Raw genomic sequence first — 23,513 nt, forward strand, 5'->3', positions numbered from 1 at the left:
ATTAAAAATCGGCCCCAGATTTAAGTTACCACACATTGACTGTAAATTATACTACATAACAGTTAAGCTTACCATGCGTCTAGGTTTGCTCGGGATTGTCCCGGTTTCACAAAAGATTATAAAGTTTTTAAAACTTACCTGTAGGTATTGTATGTACCTGTTTGACTTATCCATTTGGTACTGATTTACCCCGTTGTAACGAATTGGGCTTACGCCAGCTATATTTTTAACCGACTTTAAAATAAAATATATCCTCGCACACAGAGAAAAGTATCTGAGTTTTTTAGTTTGACTTTATATGTTATTACGTTATGGAAAAATATTTTTTACGATTTATATAGCGAAAAATTTCCGTTTTAAAAATCATAATTATAATATCAAGCATTAATGATCTGACCACGCTAATTCTAATTAGTTGTAATGTCGCAGAGTGCTTCCGTAAAAAACTTCATAAATAAAAATATTATTAATTAGTTAAAAAAAAAAAAAAAAAAAACGATTCGCTATAGTAGCCGGCGGTTTGAACCCCCGAATCTACTATTTAATTGAGCAAGTTGCCGTGCTCTTGCCGTTAGGCCACCGAACGAACCGCACTGGGCTTAGAAATAAGAACAATATAGGCGTAACAATGACGTCATCTTTGTGAGTCGACTTTGTGAGAAGTGTCGGAATATATTTGCGACGTACTCAGCGTCAACTTTTTCGATGTACTACAGCGCATAAAACTAGTCTTTTTATTTTTTACAGTTGATGCACAAGAACATCGATCAACGCGTGATCACGAGCTTTTATATTTCTGCACTGTGATCGGTCGGTCGCTATGAGGGGCGGAAATGGGAAAGTACGCGGAGCGATATTGTATTTGTAAGTACAGTTGTAAAGCTATATTCTTGACCGGTACACTATGGAGCAATATGATTAGTTTGTATTTTGGACTATAATTGGTTTTAGAACTTTCGTTAGGTTAGGTTAGGTTAGGTAAGGTAGGAATAGCTTTCCTATTTTTAAAAGACAGTGTAATATTCAAATGCAGATAAACTAGGGAGTAACATTATATACTTTTTATTTCGGACTATAATTAGTTTTAAAACTTTTGTTAGGTTAGGTTTGGGTTCGAACAGCAATATCGAGTTTCATAGACATTTTAGAGCAACATATAGTTTCACTAGCGCCTATAAGTTAAATTATATTATCGCTGGTAGAAATATATATTTACTGGTGAAAATTGTAATTTCACTGAAAAATACACATTCACTGTAACATTTATACATTGCATGTAAATAAATAATGTTAAGTACGTAAATGTATATACTACTACATATATAAACTTATACATTTACTAGCACCTGTTATATCATTTTTTTTTATTTTTAAATATATATATATCTACCGGTGAAAATATATTCCAAAATGATATTATCATCATAATATCATAAAAATTATAAGAAAACATGACATTTAAATTGAAATTTAATATTTAATTTAGAATCCTAATAATTTTTCTAGCTCTTCAATGATTAACTATTTAATTTAATTTAGAGATGGTACATTTTCTTATTAGTTTACTGATAATTATTTCAATATTTTGAATTTACTTCTTGCATAGTAATCAATTTAAATGTCATGTGTTGTATTGTACTGTCAATTAACTTTTGGGAGAGATTTCCATGTACTATATTTTCTCGAAAATCATTTTATAAGAATCAGTTTTAATAAACATGGTTTCATAACAGCGCGGATTTTATTTAAATTACTCAAAAGCAGAGATTATTCTTAAAATTAATTGATGCGCTTTAGTAAGATTTTCTGTTTTTGTTTGAAGAGCATTCGACAAAACATACATTTATTTCAATATATTATATAAATCATGAGAGTCAAGTCGCTTAAGAAACATTCATTGCTAATCGTACTAGCATTCCAGTATATTCTATTGTGTTTAAAAAAAAAATCATGCAATATAGGTGTGCTTGCCCAACAGCACAAGTTGATGGAAAACTATCGGCAGTTCATCTTGGTCGCAAAACTCGACTATTTTTTATAATTTCAATTCCATGGTCCTTGGAAATATCAAAAAGCGTTTGTTGGCTTTCATTTGATTGGTAAAATATTAAATTAATTTTATTAACGAACATTTTTAAGTGATAATAAAATAACTTGTGTAAAGTATTTAATTGTATCATCAAAAACAAATTGTAATTGATGATTCAAAAAATGACAGATAATAACATTAGTAAAATCTTTTTTTACTCGTGTGCTCACTCCAGATTTACACCCTAGCATAGTACTGACACTATCTGCATTAAATATATATATAACTATAATAATAGTGAAACGGGCAATAAGATAATAATATTGAGTACAAAAAACAATACCGCCCTACGTTCTTTCGCGTTTCTGTGCCGCCCCTCAGAGCGACCGACCGATTACAGTGCAGAAATTTAATAGTTCGTGATGATCATTGAACGATATTCTTGTGTGAAAATATACTAGTTTTGTGACGTTGAAGTGCGTCGTATAAGTTGACACTGGAATACATCGCAAATGTATTGACACTTCTCATACAAAGTGAGTTACAAAGATGACGTCAAAATTATACTTATATTATTATTATTTCTTCTAAGAGCGTTGTTCGTTCGGTAGCTAGCTGGCTAGGGTGTTATTTATAACACTTCATTTAACGATCTTCGCGGGTTCAAACCCCAAGATAAGCGGACCTTTTTTTGTAATTTTTATTATTTTTTAAAATTAATTAACAGTATCGTTATTTGTAAAGTTTCCGAAAGGAGCACTCTCAATAATTCCAAATTTAATTTAAATTACTTTTTATGAAAATACATGTCATTTAAATTACTTTTACTGAAAATACAAATCATTTAACCGTTAACCGTTAAATGACATGTATTGTAATTTTCCGCGAAAAATTTGTCTCGGTTTTCGTCAGTTGCCTCGGATTTCGTCGGCGTTAGCTTGCCAGTGCTAGTGTTTTTGTGATGCACGGTTTTATTGGGTTTGACGTGGATTCTAAACAGGGACGTTATCGGGTGGGGAGGAGAGGGCAGATGGGTTAATTTTCCTTCACCAAAATGGCCAACGTATATATATCATTTCAACTAGTAAATCTTCTATATAAATAAAAGGCAATGTTCGTATGTGTATATACCCCAAACTCAAAAACTACTGACCCAATTTCGCTGAAAAATTCACAGCTTGTTCTTATTAGTGTTTAGATTAATGAAAGTCGACAGGTAACGCTGTTGTTTTTATAATGTTGTCAAAACGCTCCTGATAATTTTGTATTTTTTTTTCGTCATTTGAAAGCATGTGATCTTATAATTTTGTATGTTATTTAAAAATGTTGGCTTGTTAGCTTTTATTTGATTGGTAAAATATTCAATTATTTTTATTAACGAACATTTTGAAGTGATAATAGAATAACTATATTTTTATTAACATCATCGTTCAACATGTGCGAAACACGTATTTATAAATCAGTACTGTTATGAAGCAAGATTGAGCAGTAAATTATCCAACTGAATTCTTGAATTCACTTGATTTAGTTGGATTGCCACCACACGTTATAATTTTTATGATTGGTATTCCTATAATTATTCTTAGAAACGTTGATCCACCCCGTCTTTGTCTTTTTTAAATAATGTCAATCAAGCTACAACTTCCGTGCATACCAATGATTCCAATAGATATGCCATTCCTATTCAAACGATTGCAATTTCCTTTTGCAATAAATATAAGCAAATCACAAGGTCAATCATTGCAAGTATATGAATTGAATTTGGAGAATCCATGTTTTTCTCATGGTCAATTATACGTTGCATGCTCCCATATAGGAAAAATCAAACGATTTGTTTGTATATGCGCGAATGGTATCACCAAAAGCATTATATACCCCAGAGCATTGCAATGATCTTGCTGGTAAATAATTCATTAATTTAAATTTATTTAATTCAATTAAAATTAATATTGAATTGATATTTTACATTTTATTATTTTCGTAAAATATCGAGATGGCGCTTAAGCTGAAGAAAAAGAAAAAGCGCTATCAAAAGATAAAAAATAAAAGCATGCATCGCCGCTTTCTCACAATAAAAATGCGTTTTTTCAGCTGAGTTTTTATCTTTGAGCCATTGATAATAATAATATAATTTACGATGATGCAAGTAAAAGCATTGTGTGAAACCTATGTATTTAAAAATATAGCCAAGTTGTGAACCAATCGAATTAAAAATTGGTCTATCTATATAATTCATTTATTACTTTATTTATCTCAGTGCCCCTACTAAATTTGCAATAAAAATTTAATGTAATATAATCACATCTCAATTTAATCAAGTGTACTTTCTTATTTATTACGCGGAACTTTGGCAGCCACTGGCCTTAAGGTCTTGTGAAATTAATATTTGAAATCCAACGTACATTCAGTGCTTCGTCGTCTGCGTAGCGCGGTGGTCGTGTTTCATTGAGCTCACACAAAGAAAAACGTTACATTATTTCGTTAAATTGACAAATAACACAGTACCTAAACGAATAGTGTCGTTTTAGAAAAAGTTTATAAAAGTGAACAGCTAGATATTGTGCAACTTTACTAAGCAAACATCGACAAACACAAAGAGAAGATTCTTCGCGAACTTTAGTGTGCAACAAATTATTACAGCAATAAAACACATCAAACATTTGATAGATCACCTTCGATTTATATTCTACAATCAACAGGTATACCTTTATAGTATGTTATATTAATTTAGAACAGATTTTTACATTCACAAAATAACAATTGAGACAAGGACTTTACACACATTAACAATAATAATGAATCGTGTGTTTTTACTTGTTGTTTTTATATTGTGTATGTATTTTATTCTTCCTAATAACGTAATTACCATAACAGACCTTGTGCAGTTTTCAAGGTTAAAAGTTGTATTGTAACATAGTATAGCTCATTTGAATTCATCACGCAACTATCGATCTGTCGAAAGGCTTTCGAGGAAGCATATTTTTAAAACTAAGGTTAACTTTGCGTGAAAGATTATCTGATTATATTATTTGAAGCATGAGAAGTACTATTTTTAATTTATAAAATTAGCGTTGCTGATAACCCTTAATAATTTTTTTTATTATAATTCGATAGTTTATCACATAAAATATACATAGAAATTGATTGTTTATATTATTACTATTTCCCATAACAAAAGTGCGAGTTCACGATAGAGAAAGGTATTGTGATCGCCTGATAAATGACTTCTATATTTTTAATGATTTTGCAACATGAAACTTATGTTACAGTTATAATCACTAAAATAATATTCGCTTTAGTATCGTATGAATATATTTATTTTAATTTCAGAATAATAATATTATATAATATATATTTGAAAATAAAATGTATTTATTCTACTATATATTCATAAAATATAAAATTAACTGAGAGAAAGTAGGAATTTTCCTTAAAATTATAATTAACCTTCAACGTATGGAACCAAAAAATACAGTGTGTCTACTAATTGGGGTACAAATTAACCCCATTCAGATTTTCCTACTAACGAAATATATTAGTCCAAATATTGTTCTTAATCATATAAAAACACTTTTAACATTTTTTGAGGACACGATATCTGCCTAGTTTTAATTATATCGCCATCAAACTTTTCTTCAAAATGCTCGTTAACCAATTTGATCCGCCATATTTTTAAAAAAAAATAGTGTCTTTTAAAAAAATAAAAATGAATATATATAGCATATTTATTTATTTAAAAATACACATAAATTTACCTGTATTTTTATTATATTTTCAATAATTTTAAAAGACATTTAATACTTTTTTTTATCAATGTGTAATACTAATATTTTTAATAATATGTAAAACATTGAGTTTAGTACAAGCGCGTACATTGAGAAACATTCTATTTCGCTCGCTCGCGTGTTAAGTAACGATAGTGGATGAGAGACAAGGGCATGCGTTACATGCGTTTTACACGCTCTTATCTCTCACTCACGCTCGGAAAGGAAATGTATTTCACCGTACGCGCCTGTTTAGTAGCAAGTGATAAAATACATATTTTAATAATAGTTTTTGTCGGTAGGATAGGGAGGTTTTAAGATACTGGATTAAACGCATGGTCTAGTTACTGTCAATGCCAGATTATTAAGTGGTGGGAGTATGGGTGATCTGCGTTGCGTGTTTGCCTTTATATTCGTAACTTTAAATAGTGTAATGCACTTTCTTATTTTATAAGTCTTTAGAATGTTATGTTTTTTTTATATTTATTTGTAATTGATATGAGATATAAAGTTATTTGAGACACAACTGCCATTGTATTTATCACATCGTCATGAAACTTTTCTTAAAAATATATCAAGTAAATAACTCAGATAACTTTGTTAATGCTTAGAAAATGTCGGAAAAAAATATTCTCACAATTATACTGCATTATGTAGTCTCTAAGTCGTATCGAATATCAGATCGAATTCTTGGAAATTCAGGAACACTCGAGTAGAAATTTTAGACGTGAATTTTTGACTTCTGAGAAGGGATACTTGTTTTTTGCGCTCTCTTATCAGTCAAAATTAGGTTTAGATATGCTTCATTCGATTCTCACTTATTGTAAAGACCATTGACTTGGCAACTTTTGCCTCTCCTGGAAAAAAAAAATTCTTTTGAAAATACTGATTTAATTTCTCCAAATTTTCCATTATATGTTTAATTATTGTATTGTACTAATTTATTGAACTGATGTATTGAATTCACAATATTTTCTATACTCTCAATTTAGTATGTATTTATATGATGATCTGTATATACATATATTTCCATCAATATCTATATTTATTATGTCGTTTCTCTCAGTAAGATTATTTTTTTTTTTATTGTTTTCGACATATTACAAATTTAACACACCTACAAAGCATAGGTTTGGATTCATGGAAAAATGCATCGTTTCAACGCCCCTTTTCGCTTGTAACAATTCAAAACAAGGTCAGAAGTTAAAATTAAACAACAATACACAAACGCTCCAACAATCCACAGGGCGGTCCATGATTTTTGACCTTTTAAATAATATTATTACCACGTATAATTTGTCGACATTAAAAACAGATCATGGTTTTATGTTTATTTTTCGATATACTTAATCAACAGGTGTCTCACGTTTCTCGCGCCCATGTCCTTGCTCGCATTTACCAAACCTCTCTCGTGCATGTGTCAGCAGGTTAAACAAAGATCATGGACTGATGACTTACAGTTAAGTTGGTATACAAAAAAATACATTCATATGAAGTCACATAATGGACATCAATTGTCGTAGTGAGTTTTCCTCACATACACTTATGTGCAATAGTATTGCGAAATAACGCTTCCGCTATTGCGATTGTATTTTCTTACTCAACTACGTATTTATATATTATGATATTATGCGTGAAATCTCCAAAATGGTTCAAATTATTTGATCTTATTCATAGCCACATTGGGGAGAAAAATATTTTAACTAATTGGTACACAAATAATAATGTGATTTATTTAACTAAATATACTCCAGAAGATCTTTTTGATGTATATTTGTATTACACTGTGTCAGTATCGGGCGGCGGTGTCGAATGCGGAAAAGTCCAGGTATCTGCCTCCAAACACTCGCTGCAGGCAGATACAATATCTTTGAGGACCTCCCACGGATATCATTCTTACGCTAGCTTCTCCACCACTGCTCGGAGAAAACATCTCGCCATTCATCGTCTGACACAATTGTAATATAATCTAATACAACTCTAACTAGATTCACTTGCGTCTCACTGGCTACGAAGTCACACCCTCTAAGGCTTCCAAACCTTAAATATATATTAACTGAAGTTTGGAATCTAGAATTTTGAAGTGCAGTTTCTTGGTTTGATTACAATGAAATTTTATTTTATAGTTTTTATTTATATTTATATGTAAATGTTTTAAATATTAAATTATTAACGTTAATATTATTTATGTTACTTTATTATTATTATTTTTTTATAAATGATCTCGAAATACTAAACAATACATAAAATAAGCGCATTTAAGGTATGCCAGGTTGGAGACAATATATTATAGTTGCTTCCTTACAAGTCCGCAGCATGACGCGAAGAATGCATATATGCATATATGGTGTTCTTATTGTGCATTTCAGTACACATATAATTTATTTTAACTAATATTAGGAGTTTTAAGTAGGCCTTTTTTTGAGTGAAGCTTGGTGACACAGCTAGTTGATTATACATGAGTCATGCCAAAGAGAGCTTCGATACTTCTATTATGTGTCATCTACTTAGAACGTAAGGTTTTAAATCAGTCATGCATCTTTTTTTCCTTTCTAACAATTTTGTTTGTTTTACTTACTAGCATAACTCTCTTTATTGTCACTATTTCAATGTAAATACAAAGCGCACGCTAATCTTTTCACTTTCATCGAATTATATGTTATGTAAATTAAATTATCAAATCAAGTATTCAGTCGATTTTTTAGCTGGTCGGAATTTGACTAACCTAAAAACGAAATTGCTTGTCGTTGCACAATTCTTTCACCTTGCGCTGCTATATATAATATTCAAGTCCAAAAAATAATGTTTGGTTTGATTATGTTGCAATGGATAAATACTTTATCACACCCTATGACTACGTTACAAAGCGTTTAATCAATTAATGTTTATATTACTTATTATAGTTATTTTCTAAAATAAATTAAATAATAGTTACTATAAATTTTATGAAAATATTAGGATGTCTAAATAATATTTGCCGGAATTCCCTATTATTTTAGGTCGAAATATTAAAAAAAAATACTTTAATGAAGATTTAATATTGAAATCGTAAAAGTTAGCGATAAGGCATCGAAGATGCTCGGATTCGTTTTGCAGAGCGTGTCATTTTCTGTACGATACATACACATTTTTTTTAATAAAATCTATGAAATGTTGCCATTATGCTAAAACAGTGCTACCAACACACCCAGAGTTATTAAAAAGAGACGATACTAAATGGAAATTGCGCCTTATTATTATTGTACATCCACGTGCATGTAGTTAAAATTTCACTTTCGGTTGTTACGTGTTATTGCCGCAGTTTATCACAAGGAATGCTTTGTAGCTATGACACACATCTCACGCTCGACGACCTTGTTACAGACTTTCACTCTGTCCCTCCGACGTTCGCTTTCTGCCTCTCGTACTCATTGCTTACTTAACTCCATTTTAAAGGTACATCATTTTTACCTAATGTTCAAATTTTGTCACCGTTCAATTTAGATTAGATGCACATATGACAGAAAATTTATATTGTAACATAAATCCCAAAAAATGTTTTGAGGATTTAAATTGATATGTAAAAGTATATTCGAGTATGTATAAAAATTGCATTCCTCATTTTTTATTACTGAGAGTCATATTACTGGATTCGAGTTACACTCGTTACATCAAGACGCCCACGTGCGAAAACGAAAGTTGTAGGTCTGTAGATGAAAGCTACTTTTGCTCGTTATATTCATATTAATGTAACTTTAAATCTCACATATACAAAGGTACATAGTATGTTGTGTAAAATTAAATGAAGGAAAAGTTTGACGCCCAAGGCAGCAGTAGAGAAAATCTACTGGATTAAAAATCAATTAAAATATGAAAAAAGAGAAAATTTTTATTGAAACTTATTTTGATCAGAATAATCGTTTTAAAACTAATTATTTCTTTAGATAATAAAGTTTTTTGTTACATATGATAAGTACGAGTGATAAAAAATAACGACACTTTTATATTGCATATTACACATGTATATGTTTTTGGTTGGTACTTCTGTATGTGATACGCATACCAATTTTTAGCCATGTTAGACGCGTAGTTTGTGCTTGACAGACAAATATTGATGACGCATTTTATCATGCTCAGCAATTTCTTTATTTAATGCCTCATCCACCGTATTCGCCAGATATGGCCTCTTGCGTCTTTTATCTGTTCCTGCAGCTAAAAAATAGTGAGTTATAAAAATAAAGAATTATGTTTTACATATTGAAAGAAGGATTGAGTTAAGCAGTGCTTCGTAAAAAGTAAATTATGATTTAAAATCGAAAATAATTTAGTAAAATACAACCTTGTATCACTCCTCACTGTATTTCGATATCTTCTGTCGATTCACCACTACTCTACATGCTTTTTGTTGCTTTAATTCGGAGAACCTTGCAGTCTATTCATGTTTCTTATTCTCTCATGCTGGACTTTGTCGAACGCCTTCTCAAAGTCGATTAAACATATGCTACATTTATGTCGCGACAATATTGATATTGTGTTTGTAAATAAATCAATAAACTATTATAAATAATATACATAACTTATATTTCTAGCAAAATATGGAAAAAACCGTGCTTTGTTTGGGATGATTTTAATAATTTTAAAAATACACGGATAACAATATATTTATCATTCAAATTAGATAGCAACACACAACATAAAGAATGTATTATCATTATTGACGTTTTTATTATATAATTTTTGGAAGTAATTGTAGTTGATTTTAAATTGCATGATTATATTTTGCAATCTATTATTATACCTAAAATGGCAAAATAATTTGAAATAGTTTTGAGTTAATGATTCAGCAAATTATAGGAAGAGGTTGAAATAGCTAAAAGTTAATGACTCATAAATTAGATATATATGTCTATTAAAAAAAATGTCGAATTTAAGAAGAATATGTACATATGTTCCATTCATAGAAATAAAAACAGATTTATCTCTCTATTTGTAAAAATAATATTAAAACTCGATGTAATTTTAAGTGGCCATTAGTTGTATATTAGTTTAGAATTAAAGTCAAGAACTTCATAATTTTTGCTTTGACTATATTATAAGTATATTTTGAACTCCTATATTTTTTAATCCTATTTTTGCTACTTAAATAATTTGAGGTAGATATTAAATAAATTTTAAACTTTCATATGTGTTGTTTTAAATTTTTAATCTAGTTATTTTATATTGTACAATGAAATAAAGGTAATTTCTTTTGCATATATTTATTTTCAATTATCTAATATTTTATACTGAAATTAGCAAATCATACTGAAATAAGCGTTTCACCCATCTTAAAATTTCTATTAAAGTAAATTCCCCTCTTAATGTTTTTATATTTTTCTTAAGCTCACGTCACAATAACAACACCATGCATATTTTAAATTAAAATTATTTCTTTGTATGAATTTCAGTAATTATTTGCATCCTCTTTATTGTAATCGCTTTTTATTTATTTTTTAATAATTTACATGTGCATTGGCAGTACTGCGAAAAAATATAAATAACATCTGCGGATGCACGTACGCTTAATAAGATAATCGCATACATCGCATCCGAAGTGAACAGCCTTCGTAAAAAGAGAAAACTTTTACGTTTGTTACGTCACGCGGCGTCTGAGATTTTACGTTCGTTGACGTTTCATCGCAAATAATCGTAAAGTGTGCGACGGTCGTTACGTTCCAACGGAAAATCATCATCGGCTCGTTTGCGCAATCATGGCCGAATTTTCGCCGCGAAAGGCCAAAGACCGTGAAAAAACACGATGCAATAATAATCAAATTAATTACCAACGGTAATCTGGGTCGCGGTTTGTTTTCAACTACTTTATTTGAAAAGCTTACTTTTTTAATTTGGCCATAACACATTCCAATCCGTCGTAGGTATATTAATATTTTAGTACATAATGTATTTTTAACGAGAGTTTAAGCACAGTTTAAATATATATAATGTTGTTGTACATATGAAGATATATATAAAAAATGTTTTTCTTTGATATTATTATGAACAATTTCAATATAAACAAAGTATGTACATAAAATATTATTTTAAAATTGTAATATATAAATTAATTAATTTTAGATAAACAAGTGCAATAAAACAATAAATTTTAATTCGATAAGTAAATAGATATCTATATCTGCAATTACTTCGTTCAGTAATCAGATTGCTATTTTAATTATAATTTTTACAGTATGTTCATAACTGACTTTGAGAAGGCTTTGGACAAAGTCCAACACGAAAGAATTATGAACATATTAAAATATTCAGGTATAGACAATAAGCGTTGTCTATACCTGTTGCGAATCATCAGAGATCTTAAAATACAACAAGGAGTGATACAATGAGGCATTTTATTCCCTTTAATTAAAAAAAATAATTAAAACGAAGCATTTCTGATACAAAACGAAAAACTAATTGGAGTCTCACTCAATACCTACCGCAGCGCCTCGGCCAAATACATATGAAGTTGCCAAGGCGCGGAAACTCCTGCGTCATATGCAACTGCAAATGGAGATTGGTTTAACTTCTGGCAGTACTTCTGTTCATCTTTTGTTTTATTACCTTGTCAGTTAAAGATTCTCTGCCCGACGTCCTACTTGGGCTTTCGTTGTAAAGATCACGGTTGGTAAAACTCTGGGCGAGTTTATCGATGATCTTCTGGCATCGCTATTTTTGTTTAAATTGGACGAGGGAATGAAATGGGATAGTGGGGCCAGCGGTCGGTTGCGTTACGCTCGCCTCGAATCTCTCTCTAGGGAAGAGAAATAATTAATACGTAATCTGAAACTTAAGTGCTGCAAAAAGGGTAGCTCGCTTTACGGCAGGGTTAATCCCATAGGATGTGCTTGGCTTTGTAGTCAAGGTCGAAATCTCTGAAACCAAAACGATAAAAATCATCTATCAGGAACTGTGACGTCCGAAATCCTAGTTGGATCTAACGCATTTTCATTTCTGAGTTCTCCTGGAATTCCATATTACCGATTCATATTATTATATATTAAGGATAACATTTTAAGAAAAAATTAACATAATAAATAAAATTAATATAAAAAAGTATTTCTTAATTAACTATAAATAAAAAAGTATAAAAAGTAAATTGGTTTGTTTAGCTAACTAATAATAACAAGCTTATTCATATTTTAATAGTATTTCTCCTGTATATTTAGTATATATTTTTTTTATTATTTCTCCTTTATATTTAGCATACTGAAGTAATTATGGTGAATATGAGGTATGTAAGGCAGTAAACTCATCACAGTTTAACCAATAAGATCGCGTTGGTGCATCGCAGTAAGAGCGCTTCCCACTGCGATAACACCTACACGATTTTATTGCTTTTGACGTGAATTTTTGATTTCTGAGAAGTGATAATTGTTTTTTCGCCCTCCTATTGACCAAAATTCGGTTTGAATATATTTTGACCAATACTCTCATATCAGAAATCCGTAATAATATCGGGAAGGATAGCCATCATATTTTAAAAACATTGTGTAATATCCAAATGCAGACTAACTATAGAGCAATATGCTAAATGCGACTTCTGTCTGTGCTTCTTCTTCCGCTGATTTCCCCTTGAGAGATGAGTTGGCTGAGTTTCTATTTTGGACTTGACCTAACGAAAGTTCTAAAAATATAATTAGTTTTAGAACTTTCATTAGGTCAAGTTGGGTTTGAACAGCAAATGGACGTTTCACAACTGTTAAACTAAGTTTCATAGACATTTTAGAGCAGGATATAATTTCACTAGCGCCTTTCAGTTAAATTATATTTTCGCTAGTTAAAATATATATTTACTGGTGAAAATGTATTTGGACTTCACAAGTAAAAATATAACTTTACTGAAAAATACACATTCACCGTAACAATTATACATCGCAAGTAAATAAATAATGATAAGTATGTAAATGTATATATTACTACATATGGAAAAGTTGAAATCATTTATTTTTTGCGCTTGCCAGACAAACTATATTTTCATTGGTAATAATATATATCTACTATCTAATATATATCGCGATCTGTACCAATAAGAGACTTGCTTTTATATGACTAAAATAATATTTTATATCAGAGCTCGATTCTTTTAATTTGATAAATTCACAATTGCATAACGCTACAAAAATTAAAAATATTAAATAGAATGATCTGTAAATCTGTCTGCACTGTAAGCTTTATCATCTTGTAAGTTTTAATTACATTTATTACGTAAGCTAAGGTGATTAGATAAGTTTTGTTTATAAATTACTTATGCCATTAAATGTTTCTAATTAGTTTTGATTAGTGGACTCCAAACTCAATAAACAATAAACTCAAATTTATGATATTTTATTTCATTAAAATTTTTCATTTTATTTCAATAAAATATTTATTAAATAAATAAAATAAAATAAAATATTTTTTTGTAGTTAAGTTGGCCGCACAGCGAGAAATTCTTAAAAAACATAATTTTATAATTTATTTTTAATATTTATGTCTATATATGTAAAGTAAATACTAACTAGATACGTGATTATGATTACCAAAATACGTATTTTTTAAATTAGCATCTGTACAATAATAGCTACAACTACTAATATATTTATGTTTATTTTAGTTTCTGTATAATAATTTACCATCACAAAAAACGAACTAAAATGTAACAGTTTAATACACTTTGACACACATTTCTGTTTTGGAGGTACTTGCATTCTAGTATATAGGTCGTATGATCGATATTTTTTCGTTTAGTTCTTATTTGTTAATTCGAATATTTTTATTGCTTTTCTTTCTTTCCTTATAATACGCAAGTCTACTTTACCTTCATTCTTACCTCTTCAGCTCAACGACATACTAAAATTGCTTTTGTTTTCCTTTTTAAAAAGGGGTCATATTGTGTCACGCCTCACGGCGTTTGCCCAACTACTACTGTGGGACATTGTCCGAATATTAAAACAACGAAGACAAACACTCGCATGTACTTCATATACGGACACGTGCATGCATTGTTGGGAATTTTAAATAATATTGAAATATGTGTCTTAAATTATTCCTTTTCCTTAATTGGATACTAAAACAAGAACGAGGATATATGAATATGATTAAAATTAAAATAAACTCAAATGAGAAATGGGTGTAATGATAATGATCTAGAAAAAATATATAAAATTCTTACTGCGCAGCTTAACATATAGTAGCATTTTGGGGAAAAATGCATTAAGTTTATATTTTTTTATTAAATTAAGACATATTTGCTATTATTTAATTTGTTTATTAAAGCATAATATATTTTTAAAATATAGAAAATGCTGATTGTGACAAAATACGTCATCAATACGCGTCCAATATAGTTGACATGAGTTTTCAATTATTTCTCATCAACCGCGTTTCGTAGTACAATTCTTTAGCTGCATAAAAGGACTAGAAGCAATAAGGGTTAGTAAGTACCATTGTAATCCTTTAATAAAGCTTACCAGTCCATTAAAATAAATGTGCTACAACTGGCAGCATCTCTTGTATCGATAAATTTATTTTATCGACTTTTTCACTGTAGGCATTTACATATCCGAAAAAAACTATTAATCTATATTAAATTGTTGTAATTTATATTATATTTAAAAAAGCTGCGCTGCCCTATACGTTTGTAGCAGAATGTTCTATGAATAAATCATATCGCTAGAATTTTTAATTAGACATACACATAGACACATAGAATGATAAACTTTTAGAATTATAGATACATGTGTATTTAAAAAATAAGTTGATTTTTAGACGAGTTAGAATATATTAACATTTTGTTCTTTAAATAGTTTACATATTTTTGGATACGTTTTTCCTTATTATAGCTATTCTCCCAGAAATTTATAGTGTTTAAGAAAATAATTTTAGATACCAATAATTATTATTAGTAGGAAATTAATTAATTACTTGTTAATATATTTAATTGCGTTATAATCGTTCTATAGAAATTTACCCTTCAGATGTGGTAAAAAAATAACCTGTGACAAACTCCATATGGTCAATCTTCAAACAGGTATTTTGTTACTTATTCGTGGACCAAAACTGGTTTTGCCGATTCAGTGATTGCCATTTTTTTAACGTTGAAAACATTTTTGTGTTAGATTCTCCTGAACGCAGTTACAAAACACCATTTAACTAAGCATACCATGCACACCTTTGAAATAGTTATACCTTATATACAATTGAGGTCATCTCGGTTGCAGTGCGGCACTCTTACTTTTTGTTCATTTGGTTAAATCCACGATTCTCAAATTGTTATTTTTTATTATTTTTTTCCAGTAAATAATAGTCATGGGTTTCGGTCAAGAGATGGATGGCTGCGGTAGATGTATGAAGTACGGATTATTCATAGCGAATATATTAACATTTGTAAGTATACCATTGAAGTTATGATTTAAGCTTATATCTCATTGTTTATTATATTTGATTCAGTTTGGAGGTCTAATAGTTTGTGCTATTGGATTATACATGTTGATAGAGCGAACTTACATAAAAGAGCTGGTCGGCACACAAGAATATTTAGGAACAATCTACGTTTTGATTGCAACCGGTGCGCTCACTGCGATCATATCATTCTTTGGTTGCATGGGAGCAGCCAAAGAAATTAAATGTTTGTTACTTACTGTGAGTTACATTATTTTTTATGTAAGGTGGTTCATAAATCACATTGATATGAGCGAATATCAATTTAAATCAAATGCGCATTGTACAAAACGTTGGTGAAACTAGTGTTCACTTGAACATTGGAGACATTTACTTATGTGATTTATGGACCATCGTATGCTTATCAAAAGCAGTATTACTAAATTTTTTATAAGTATGTGTATGATTTTAGTACAACATATTGGTATTGATACTGTTTGTGAGTATGCTCGTCGGAGGTATTCTTGGCTACGTATTCCGTGAAAAGGTCCTTACTTCGATGGAAACTGAGATGCATGGTTCTTTGAAGTATTATGGAAATAGAGAAGAATACACTCTTGCTTGGGATACTACACAGGAGCAGCTGGAATGTTGTGGAGTGAAAAATTACAGAGACTGGCAGAGTAGTATATCAAACGTACCAAAATCTTGCTGCGTTTTGTCGATCCGAGGTGGCAAAGTAAGTATTTTATTTATTTATTTATTTAACTGTATATTTTACATTAAAAAAAATAGTACAAGACAGTCTGTAATATTTTAAAAACACGATTAGATCATTTAAAATTAGAAAGTTGTTAAAGAAAGAATGTTGCAGTTCAGTTTGTAATTAATATACCATTAAAATACAAATATGCTAAACTTTTTCATTTTAATTAATATAACTATAAAACCGAGGTGAGTATATAAAGGTTTTAGTATATTTAAGTTGACTTTTTACCGAGAAGGATGTAATATTTTTAGTGTGACAATATTTAGAAATGGTTTATTAGTTCTAAACATAAAACCCACACTCTTAAGCTTGTGTAAGTGATATAAATATTCTGTGTTTTTAAACGGATTCTATGATATTATAACAATATTTATTCCAGCTCTATATAATCTAATTTTTTCTCATTTATAATATTGGGACTGTGCTTATTAATTGAGCAGCAAATAAATAGTTAATTTCAACAAGCATTCTGGGGTTGTAAATAAAAGTGGAAAACGTAATAATAATAAAATATGATCTAAGCAAAATCCTTGAAGCAAATCATTAGTTGCATTAAATGAATAATAATTATTATGTTATGTTAGCCAATTAAATACGTCAAAAGCCTAATTTAAAGCATTAAGTTACAGGGACGTCATTGGAAGGGGTGGGGGCAGGTAAGGACTTTTGCTCTCCCTTGAAGTAGGCCAGAAAAATGCATGTAATTTAGTGAAATACTATGAATTTTAATGAAATCTAAATAATAATAAAAAACGCACAATAACTGGCTAACTTAAACCCCCCTCCCCTGGAAAAAGCTGAAATGACGTTCCTGATTTTAAACTAGAGGTATTTGTCCCCCCTTTGAATTTGGCAAGTAATCTTAATGTAATGGAAATATTAAAAAAGCAGTCACCGACTGGCCAACTTTGTTCCTCCTTGAAAAAAGTTAAAATTACGCACCTGTTAAGTAATGCACTGATTAGTGTGTAACGCATGTAGTTAGTCGAGAATAAAATAATAAAAATGGTTTTAAACTTGACTAAGTTGATCAACAATTTTTTATTATATATATTTTTATATACAATTTATTATTATTGATTTTTATGTAGGAACTCGGACTAAAAATTTTTTAGAGAAGTGCTGAAATATCAGATTTTAAAGGACATCTTTCATAAATACTCACACTTCGATTCATCTGGAAAAAATCTTAATAAACATAATCTTTTGATCATATTCAAAGTGAGGAAAATGACTAGTTTTCTTGTGAATCAATTAGATTTAGTATCTGATTTTATAAATATGACAATGTTCAAGCCGTTCATTAAAATATATGACTAGAATAATACAATTATAATTTAATTGTGCATTTAATGGATATGTTATAATAATATGCTTTTGATTATTTTTACAGAAAGTAGATTGTTCTCAAGCACAGACTCCACAAACAATATACATGGATGGGTGTTTGAATAAAGGAGTGGAAATGGTCAGACAGAATGGAATAATTCTAGGAACCGCTGGAATAATTGTGGCGTTGTTAATGGTTAGTTGAAATAAAATACTGTTTTTTATTTTTTAGGAAAAAAGGATTTTATTTATCATTCAGATCAAATAATCGTTTGTGCAACTTTTTTTCAGATTTTCGGAATCATCTTTTCGTGCGTGTTGTTTAAAAAAATAGAATAAAACATGAACCGATCAAAGAACAATGTCAAAAAACTAACACAAAGGATCTGAAGTTTTTCTGTATTGACACACAGGGTCGTATAGCGCACGAGAAAGATAATCATATTATGAATATTGTCGTTTTTGAGGTTTGTAATTTTTTAAATGTACCTATAATCCCTGTACGTGTCGCATTGATATCTTTTCAAAATTGTATACATTGTATACTTTAGTTCTTGAAAATACAACAAAAAATATATGTTATTTATTAATAAGTTGACAATTATTATGATTCTTATTTACACGTACTGTTAATTAATCTATGTGTATTTTTTTCATCTTTACAAATTTACAAATATTACTGAATTAATTACATCTTTCGTTAAAACTTTATTATTTGGTATTAATCAATAAATAAAAATGACTAAAGATTTGTATTACACTATGCATTAATTAAGTACAATTCATAATAAATGTTTTAAAAAATCATCAAATAAACAATAATCAAACGGGTTTAGCTCCCTTTAAATATGACTAGGCTTGGTATATTATGGGATTAAGGACTTAAATAACTAGTTGAGATCCTTAATTCCATTTATGAATGCGCGTATAAGTATCAAATGATATTTATACGTGTATTCAATACACATTAGTAAATTATACACTTTGTTACGTCCAATTATATTGAATAAATTAAAATTATACATATAAAAATAACATATTAATAATAATACTATATTATGGTACAATCAGCGACGGCTCACGATAAGAGCTGCAGAACTGCAGTTTATTTTTATGTTTTATTTTTTAATCCAAGTGCTGCAGCTCTGTAGTTCTTGGCCGAGCCGCTTATGAACGTTATACATTTACCAAGCCTAAATTGAAAGCAACACACATACACACACACATGCATGTTAATTTAATATATTTATTCATATCATATATATATATGCGTTTGTGTAGAAAGAATAGGAAATGATTGTCGACAAGAGCATACACAGTTCTTTCTTGTCATTTGCAAAGTTTATATTATTCGATAGAAAATAAACAATCTATACAATGTAAGTAACGTTCCAATTTTATTATTATTTTATGAAACTATTATTATTATTATTATTATTAATATTAGAATACATTATTGTTTTTTGTTAAAAGCTAAAAAGGCAAATAGCGTATTGGATTTTTTTTGTAATTTGGAAAAACCTAATCGAAACAACCGACTGTCTCACTTAACCTAACCTATATATTTGCAAATGATACTTGAGAACTGTATATATATATGTTTTAAAAAACAGTATGAGAGAAGAACAGGTGAGCTGTGTTTTTAGTGTCGATATTTTAGTATGAGTGTGTCGATGTTGATGAATTATAATAATTATATTATAATAAATAATGTTAGGAATAGAATAATGGCAGCTCACCACCGATACAAACTGTGATATTGTTTGTAATGAAATGTATATAAATGTTTCATATCATTAAATAAAATCGTTTAGTATTTCCGCATAAAAATGCAATTTAATATATCCTATGCACTATTACAATCTATTATCACAAAACAATTTTTTATACGCCTATATGTAATTATTATGTATTTTTTGTTATAATTAATAAATGTTGTATAATGTATACATATTATAAATATATTTAAAACAAATTAATAACGTAGTTTTTCATCTATTAAGTGTGTGTATGTATGCATACTTTGTATTAATCTATAACCGATGAACATAATTTTAAAATAGTTAAACAATAAAAAAATAATAATATTGTAGTATAAAAATATACTCGATGTGGTGAATCTCAGAGATATACTATAAATAATTATTATGGAAGTGTTCAGTTTATAAAATTTGACGATCTCAGAGACGATGTATCAGACGTTTAAAAATATTATAAATATGTAAAGTTGATGTGGAAGATGAAATATTCATGTATTTTTTTAGAATTAATTTTGAACACAGTACAACACGTGCAATAATAAATTAATTCTGAGGAAGTTATTAACCCTTTGGTTGCCAAAATCTGATATATCAGCTTTTTTTACATTGATCCGATGACATAATTGAGGTTAGAATCGGATACATTTTTGGGTATTTTCTTAAAAGGGCAAATTATATGTTTTTATTATGTGATACATACATTGATATTTAGATATTAATCTGAAAAAAACTTGGCAACTAAAGGGTTAAAGATTTATAGGTGGACAATAAATTATTTTATTTAAAAATATTTATATCACTCAAAAGACTTTTAATCAAATCTTTTTGTCCACACAATGTACAAAGTATATATAATAATAATAAATCATTATAGTATTGTATGATAAATTATATAAATTGATATTAAATTAGAGAACTTTAACTGTAAACAAAATACTAAAACACCTAATAATGATTCGATTTCTATATAAAAAAGTAGTTATGATGCTTCGATTAGATTTTATTTAATCCGACGACGTTTTCGTAAAACAATCATTAAATATTTTTTATACTACTAATCAATATGCAGCGACGCTTCTATACGACAATGACGATTTTAAAGAAAGATACAGTACGATGATTACGATGAAGACGTATAGAAGTTTCGCTATATAAACATATAAAACACACGCGTATATTTCAATACATATATATACATATCAATAGATATAAGGAATTCATTTCTAAAAGGCAATTAGTCATAACAAGATGTTCAAACATTCGACTCGCACATCGGACAATAAATATAAACGTTCAAATAGTAAAGAAGTATTGCTTAAGAAAATCACATTGCCAATTCGTCATTAAACCTGTTATACTTTTATATAATATAATAATATGAATAATGGTATTTATTTGTCTAAATATGAGGGGGATTCGATTAGTAAACAGACAATCGCTCGCAATTAGAAGTGAGTTAAGAAGAAAGCTTATTATTTGATTAGCTAATACAATCGTTCAATAAAGATTTGAGATCTTTTTCACTCTTGTTTTACTGAAGTACTCAAAAATAAAGAAAATCAAAGTATTGTAAGCGTTTGTCTGTCTACTTAACAAACTTCTCTCGTACGTATCGTTAAGCTCAATTGATAATTTGTATATAAACAGTTTACTAATATAACAAATAGTGAATCTGTTAGATAATTGGCAAATAGGCAATCAGTATTCTCTCATTTTTATTATTTCCTATATGAATAAGGCCTTCGATATAGACAAAAAGAATGCCTTTCTTAGTCACGTTTCACCGATATCGCGCCCGTCGCTTTCACACCGTATACACCATTCACGCATCATATCTAGTACGAAACACACTCGTTCTGAACATTTTATCTATCTAAAATAAATATGTTTTTTTTTTCATTAATAACATATAATGGTAAATTCATTGTGCTCGAAGATTTAGGCAATATACAAATTATTACAAATTGTTGCACCATTTAGATTATCGATTTGTATATATATAGTAATAATAAATGTTAGGGCGTTGGCGCAATAAGCGTTCAGCCGGGCTCTAGAGGTGCAGAGATTCCCTCACTCCGCGGTGTTTGCGGTGTATTGCTTGTCGTACTTGTCTCCAGGCTGCCACCGCCCACCACGCCCAAACAAATCCCACCATCGCATTCCTGGACACATTACAAACAATCGTTTTAATTTAGACTGTGTTTTAACCACCAATCTTAACTTAATATTTAGTAGTTCATACAAAAACCACTAAATAGTTAATTACTTACTAAAAAAAATACTAAGTTCCGGCTTTAACTAACATTAGACTTTAATGTTATACGACAATAAAGACAGTTAGGTGTTCAGACTATTTTTTAAATTTAATTAAGAAGATAATGAACGCGGTAGAAAAAATAATCTCAAACTTAACTGTCCGACATGCATTTTTTTAATCTATACGTTTCTTGAACTTTTTGGTTCACTTTATATTAGATATTAAAATTATACTATATTAGTTATGGTGAAATGTATAAGCGAGCATAAAATTTATATTATAATATGTAATGATGGATTAGGCAACGTAAAAGTGTAAAAAGCATGCATTCAAAAAACTAAAAATTTCTTTCATCTTATATTTAATAATAATTATTTTTTTACAGATAGGTATTCATACTTAATTTAGGACATTAAAAATCTCAATTTTAGGTAACAGTTTTTATTTAGATATAAATAAGATAATTAAATTAAATGTTTTCTATTCATTATGTTAATACAATAGTATCTAAAATAATTTAGGATCAGATGCAGAATTTTTTGATTAAAATTACTTTAAATAAAAAAATGTGTAAGATTAATCAAACACAGATAAAGGTACTTGTCTGATTTTCATCACCAATTATAAGACACTGCCTTCGACGACATGGGTGTCATATATTCAAACAGAAATTTGAAGCCTGTGCTTTTTGAAGTTTTAAAACCTGGAGTGTTGATTAATAGTGTCGAGGGAATTCTCACTAAAACTGTTGGACCGTATTTTTACAACAACAACAACAACAACAACAACAACAACAACAACAACAACAACAACAACAACAACAACAAAAACGGCCAGCTTTGGATATCGCCGTAGCAGGTAGTATACAACCTAAATTACATATTTCCGAGTCTAACGACTGTTGCCAGATTTACGCCACATGTTTGCAGCCACCGTTACAGTGGGTCAAAAATGCTAATAATAGATGTACTAGACTAGTTCCACCCCGAATCATATGCATTAGTCAAAGAATCGAGAACTGGAAGGGACGTTAAATGTATATAGACCACAGAACAAACACTTCGCTTTCGACTTGGAATATAGTAGAGTTCAGCCGAATTCGCACTAAGACGACCTAGATGACCCTTATAAGTGCAAGAAAAGCAGCACATTCACTTCGATCGACCTATTTGGTCTAACGAAGCAGTGTCGAGGCAGCATCTCGGTGTCAACTGGGATTTAAAAATAAATA

At 29.4% G+C, this 23,513-nt stretch overlaps 2 protein-coding genes across 8 annotated transcripts in view; one reads left to right on the forward strand and one right to left on the reverse strand.

Moving 5' to 3' along the window:
* The first annotated feature begins 4,435 nt into the window (after window positions 1-4,435).
* On the forward strand, window positions 4,436-20,247 carry LOC148227089 (CD151 antigen-like). Of its 2 annotated transcripts, none has more exons than XM_088202518.1 (6): window positions 4,436-4,728; window positions 16,084-16,173; window positions 16,237-16,428; window positions 16,640-16,906; window positions 18,330-18,461; window positions 18,557-20,247. In XM_088202518.1, the coding sequence occupies exons 2-6, from the start codon at window positions 16,096-16,098 to the stop codon at window positions 18,602-18,604; spliced, it is 717 nt and encodes a 238-aa protein (XP_088058644.1). In that variant the 5' UTR covers window positions 4,436-4,728; window positions 16,084-16,095; the 3' UTR covers window positions 18,605-20,247. The 2 variants fall into 2 exon arrangements, with proteins under 2 accessions (XP_088058644.1, XP_088058645.1); XM_088202519.1 differs by lacking the exon at window positions 4,436-4,728 and adding an exon at window positions 15,959-16,006.
* LOC148227090 (protein kinase C-binding protein NELL2-like) overlaps window positions 18,483-23,513 on the reverse strand; it is an 82,046-nt gene continuing 77,015 nt past the window's right edge. For 5 of the 6 annotated variants that reach the window (XM_088202514.1, XM_088202516.1, XM_088202515.1 and 2 more), the window contains one exon: window positions 18,483-22,187. In XM_088202514.1, the coding sequence (XP_088058640.1) occupies window positions 22,076-22,187 (112 nt within the window). In that variant the 3' untranslated portion in view covers window positions 18,483-22,075. The remainder of the gene's footprint in view (window positions 22,188-23,513) is intronic. The other variant, XR_015812023.1, reaches the window with a different exon arrangement.

The sequence above is a fragment of the Plectrocnemia conspersa genome, unplaced genomic scaffold, assembly GCF_051122295.1.
Source record: "Plectrocnemia conspersa isolate PC_06_02 unplaced genomic scaffold, ASM5112229v1 ptg000013l, whole genome shotgun sequence".
Taxonomy (NCBI): domain Eukaryota; kingdom Metazoa; phylum Arthropoda; class Insecta; order Trichoptera; family Polycentropodidae; genus Plectrocnemia; species Plectrocnemia conspersa.